The 5,287-nt window shown below is 35.1% G+C and overlaps 1 protein-coding gene across 1 annotated transcript; it reads right to left on the bottom strand.

Annotated features, from left to right (window-relative positions):
* Positions 1–249: 249 nt before the first annotated feature.
* On the bottom strand, positions 250–5,287 carry LOC115982985 (IAA-amino acid hydrolase ILR1-like 1). The gene is made up of 5 exons (XM_031105754.1): positions 4,782–5,287; positions 2,092–2,217; positions 1,689–2,003; positions 1,436–1,564; positions 250–1,032 (listed from the first exon to the last, which is right to left on the bottom strand). Exons 1-5 carry the CDS (start codon positions 5,184–5,186, stop codon positions 646–648), a joined length of 1,362 nt encoding a protein of 453 aa, XP_030961614.1. The 5' UTR covers positions 5,187–5,287; the 3' UTR covers positions 250–645.

Below are 5,287 nucleotides of genomic sequence, written 5' to 3' on the forward strand. Positions count from 1 at the left end.
ACGTCCATGTCAGCTCCTCCTGCTCCTCCCCCAAGTGGCTCTACAAGCAACCTCCCATACTCATCCATGGTGATTGGACTACTTGCTTTCATTGCTACATTTCTGAGCTAAATATTTGATCCCTTGTTTTTTTACTTGTGCTTTGGTTTTTGGTGTTTGCATACTTGGCATTTCACTTGTAATAATCTTCTCAGTTCCTTTTTTCCTTTTTTGAAGTATAAAATTTGGTGGGATCTGTGTCTGTTATGCTTTTTTTTTTTTTTTGGTTGACGATCTTACAATAAAAATATGCTCCTTAATAAGAATTCTCATTAGTCAAAAATTGGAACTTTGATTTCTGGGGTTGCCCAACGGCCAAAGTGGAATACAACGGTGTATCACTATTCAATCATCATCAAGGTATGTATAGTTTAGGTAGTTGGATTTGGGCGCCTTCGACATTTTCTGTGGACCCCCATGTCCAAAATGTTACCTTTGGATAAGAACCAACAATATTCAATAGCAGTGTTTTTTTTTTTTCTAAATAAATTTTTTATGGCTGTAAATAAAGCTAAAAAAGAGCATGATTAATTGTAATATGCCACCTAAAAAGAATCATTTGAAGAAGAATGTGAAGAAAAAAAAAATGTCTATAGGACCTTATTATTAGAAAGGAGAATGCAGCTTCCTCGTTAAATTTGAAAGGTATGAATGTGCAAATGCTGCATGCATTGCTGCTCCGATGGGAAGCACATTCTCGTCGATGAAAAAGTAAGGGCTATGTGGAGGATATGCAGCTCCAATCTTTTCATTTTCTATGCCTAAAAATAGGAATGATCCAGGTACCTTATCCAAGTAGAAAGCGAAATCCTCACTCCCCATGAAGGAAGGAGCTAATTTTGTGTTTTCTTCTCCTACTATCTCACTCGAGACAAGGCGTACATGTTCATAAATTTTCTCATCATTTATAGTTGGGGGAATTGTGGGATGTTCCTTTCCTGAGAAATCAATCTCAGCAGAGCAACGCTGTACTGCTGCCTGCCCTTTTATAACCTGGCAAAAAGAAATCAAACTCAAAAATAATCATAGGCAAAAATGTCCTATCTTCATACTTTTAGTACCCATTTGAGTTAATATGTAGCCTTCTATCAAGTGACTGACCTATATATACATTTTGTTTTTCTTGGATCTTCACAAGAGTAATTTTCGGAATACTCCACAATTTTTTTAATAGCTATTGACACAGCAAGTTGTGATTAAAGCAATTTCACTTTCACATGAGTTTATCATCGACAGAATTTTTATTAGCACCAATCACCACATACCGTTTCAGCCATTGTGCAGGAAATTGTGAAAAATTGTCTCCCAGATATATTGTTTCATAAAATGCAAAAACCTTACAATGATATGCATATTAACTACCTACAATGCTATGCAAAGTAGGTAGGTGAATTACCTCTTCTATTCTTTCCCTGAGAGAAAGGAAGCTTTTCTTGCTGAAAGCCCTAAAAGTCCCAGCTATTGTAGCAGACTCTGGGATGATGTTAAATGCTGTCCCTCCTTGGATTATGGCAACAGAAACCACCTACAGTATATTACATTTTTTTGTAATAAAATGTATGAAAACTCAACTCCATTGTAGATTAAAGTGTAAACCAAACGACCAATTCATTTCATGGGGGCTCAGACTATAAAATTACTATTAATACCTGAGAATCCAAGGGGTCTATCTCCCTTGACACAATATTTTGCAAGCTGATTACTGACGTTGACACAGCCAAAATTGGATCAATGGACTGTTGTGGAATTGCCGCGTGACCACCTTTCCCACTGATCTTTGCTTTAAAGCTGCCACACCCAGCTAGAAATTCTCCCGGACGTGATGCAACAACACCAACAGGGTACCTTTGCACCAAGTGCAACCCAAAAATGGCCTCTACATTTTCAAGCACCCCTTCTTTGATCATGTCTTTTGCACCTTCCCCACGCTCTTCAGCAGGTTGAAATATAAGAATAACAGTACCCTACATTCAAATGTGATTTTGTGAATGAGAGGAACACAGAAATATACTAAAATTAAGAAATTAGAGATGTGTCTACAGTCCACAAGACCTGTAACTCGTGTCTCAGTTCTTGCAGTATCTTTGCAGCACCCAGGAGCATAGCTACATGTGCATCGTGCCCACAGGCATGCATTTTGCCCTCTACTTTGCTCTTGTGTTCCCATTCCACCAATTCCTATACAAGAACATACATTTTACTAGACAACACATAGCACTGCACCTCTTGAAATCAGAATAATACCGTCAGAATTTGAACAACAGATAAAGTACCCATAATTTCCTCCTCGTAGGAGAGTCATAGAAATACCATTAGAGATAAGGTTGGTCTGTGATACTCAGCCCTGAGTCTTGACAACAGAGTTTTGTAACAAGGGTAGTCTTAGAACAATGGTTAAATGATTAAATTTACAGTTTCCTAATAGTTAAACCTTATAGGATTATTAGTAATCTTTGAAGCAAGAGTAGAACTCTTAAAATCCCTTTGTGCCTTTAGAATTCAAATTAAAGAAGGAAAAGGCTTTTTCTTTCTTTGGTTTATAAGAGATCCATTGACCTATAACCTACATAGCAAGAGGAAAACTCTCCCATTTGTTGATGAAGGCGAGACTTGATCCTAAGTTCCTAATTTAATATGACATCAAAGAGACCTCACAAGCTAACAAAAATTGAAATACTTTACATTTTCGAAGCCTTAATAGAGTCAAATCATCAGAATCTTTGCTTATATTTGAATTGCATATAACATTGTATATAGGCCAAGAAACCATATCTAATTTTAGTGAAAAAACACATTAAAGTTTTTTTTTTTTTTTGAGGGTGAAAAACACATTAAAGTTAGATATTCAATGTTGTTTCCTCTTTATATATATATATATATATATATATACACACGTGTGTGTAACATATATTCTTCTTAATTTATCTTAAAAGCCTACTCAAACATGTGCAAATAGGCCATGTCCTGTTCTTGATAGGCTGCTATCCTATCACTATCATAGTTTACCCCTTAATTAAGGATATGTATCCACCTCTAATTCCTCTTCTTTATCCACTGCCCCACGTGGGCCACGACCAATGAAACAGAATGCTGTCTTTTTTGTCTTTTTTGGTAACTAAACAGGATGTTATTACCATTTATGAGAAATTATTAAATGCTTTTGGAATACAGTAGTACTTCTTCTTTATATTCATGGTGGATCTCACTAATGAATGTCAGAGGAAGTAGCACCACATCACCGTAATCCAAAAACATCTAATACTTATGTTACTGTTCACAACTATGACCATGGTTTTATTCCTACGGTGATTCCTTTTATGGGTGTTATTTTACTTTTTTGCTATTTATTATTGCCTTGAAATTAATTTTAAATATGTTTCAAGCATTTTATTATTGTTACTTAATTTTAAAACCTAAAACGAACATATTATATCCAAAAATAATTAAATTATTCATTAAAAATATTAATTAAATTAATTGTTGTCCCCCAGGCGTGTCGTGCTCTAATCTTTTAAGAAATGCCATAAGTCATGTACCAATGAGTGAACAGACGTGCAACAGTGGATGAAAACGATTACAATTATACAAAATCTGGAACTTTTTGACTTCCAGATAATCACCAATTTTGGCTGATTGACAAAACACATTAGTTGACAATACCGCAAAGCACATGGTACAATTATGTCATATTTCCCTATGTCAAACCACCACCTTACATTTTCAATTTTTTTTGGCTTGCACAGTGACGAAATCAGAAATTGAAGTTAGGAGGCAGTTTTACAATTAATTGCGTGTGATGACTTTAGCTTCTGGGTAAGTTGCTAAACAGCTAATGAGTTTTTTTTTGTGTGGATCTAGGTATGGACAAAATTATTTTGTTTAAAATTTTTTAAAGGATCAAGTTATTTGTTTTAGATAAAATTGGTTGATTGAATTTAATTGTTTTTAGCTTTATTATTGGTAATTTTTGTTGTTGAATAATTTTTTTGGGCTCGTTTATTTTGCTTTAGATTTTAGATTTGGCTTTAAAAGGAGGAAAATGCTAAAATTACAATTTTTTTTTACAAATTATTAATGTGATGAGTGGTTATTAAGTAAAAATGCGATGTAAGTGATGAGCCCAGATGCAAACCAATAAAAGTTTACTACCACAACAGTTTGTAAAAATGTTATAGAAAATTTTGTGGCTAGAGTAGTACTCCTAAATGAATCAATGATAATATTAAGGGGGCAAAGTGTGATTTTATAGAACAAAATTGCTAAAATTGGTGACTATGTATATATTAATTAAAAAAAAAAAAAATTAGGGGAGGCCATTCCCTCCCACCCACCCCCCCAGTCCAAGTCTCCCTCCGCCCCTGGCTTGTACCCAAGAATCTGAAATTTTTTGGCCCTTAATGTTCCTTCGTGAGCATCCTTTTGTAATTGGGACGAGCCTTTAACCATCTCCAACTTCTCTGCTTGAGTTTTCTGCTCGGACGATAGAGATGGTTTAAGGCCCTCTTTCTTCTTAATGCATGTATTCTTAATTATAAATATTCAGCAGCAGAAAAAATTATTAATAGAAGAGTTAAGGAAAACGTACATATTTACTCTTACAAAGTACTAGAAACCAAAAAGTAAATCATGTCTTTGTGTCGGACTCAAGAATTTAAAAAAATAATAATAATTACACAAATAGAAAGAAAAAAAAAAAAAGAAAGAAACCAAAACAGCACAGTTTACTAAAAAAAAAATCTGACCTGAATTGGCAAAGCATCCATATCTGCTCTAAGAGCAACAAAGGGTGGAGAACCAGACCCAATGGTAGCTACTACGCCTGTATGTGCCACAGGCCACCGGTACTTAACACCAAGCTTATCAAGCTCACGCCTAATGACCTCACTTGTCTTGAATTCTTCATATGCAAGTTCTGGGTGCTCATGAATTTCTCTCCTCACCTTCTTCATCCAATCTACTGTGTTGGCATCATTAGCCAACCCAAGTATGTGGTCTCTCAAGGAAGAGTTTTGATAAGTTGTATGAGAATTCAAGCTATTCTCATGGCTATCAGCTTGGAAGTTCAAAGAAAAGCTCAGGGGTATGGCAATGGAGATTAGGAATATGAGCTGCAGAAAGTCCATGTGGCTTAGCTGAGGACAAAACATTTTTTTGGCTTAAGCGGTTATAGTTGTGGATGATTGTTAAGAGAAGTAGGAACTATTTATAGTTTCATAAGACAGTAAGGTTGTAATCTAATTACCTTCCA

The sequence above is a fragment of the Quercus lobata genome, chromosome 3 (assembly GCF_001633185.2).
Source record: "Quercus lobata isolate SW786 chromosome 3, ValleyOak3.0 Primary Assembly, whole genome shotgun sequence".
Taxonomy (NCBI): domain Eukaryota; kingdom Viridiplantae; phylum Streptophyta; class Magnoliopsida; order Fagales; family Fagaceae; genus Quercus; species Quercus lobata.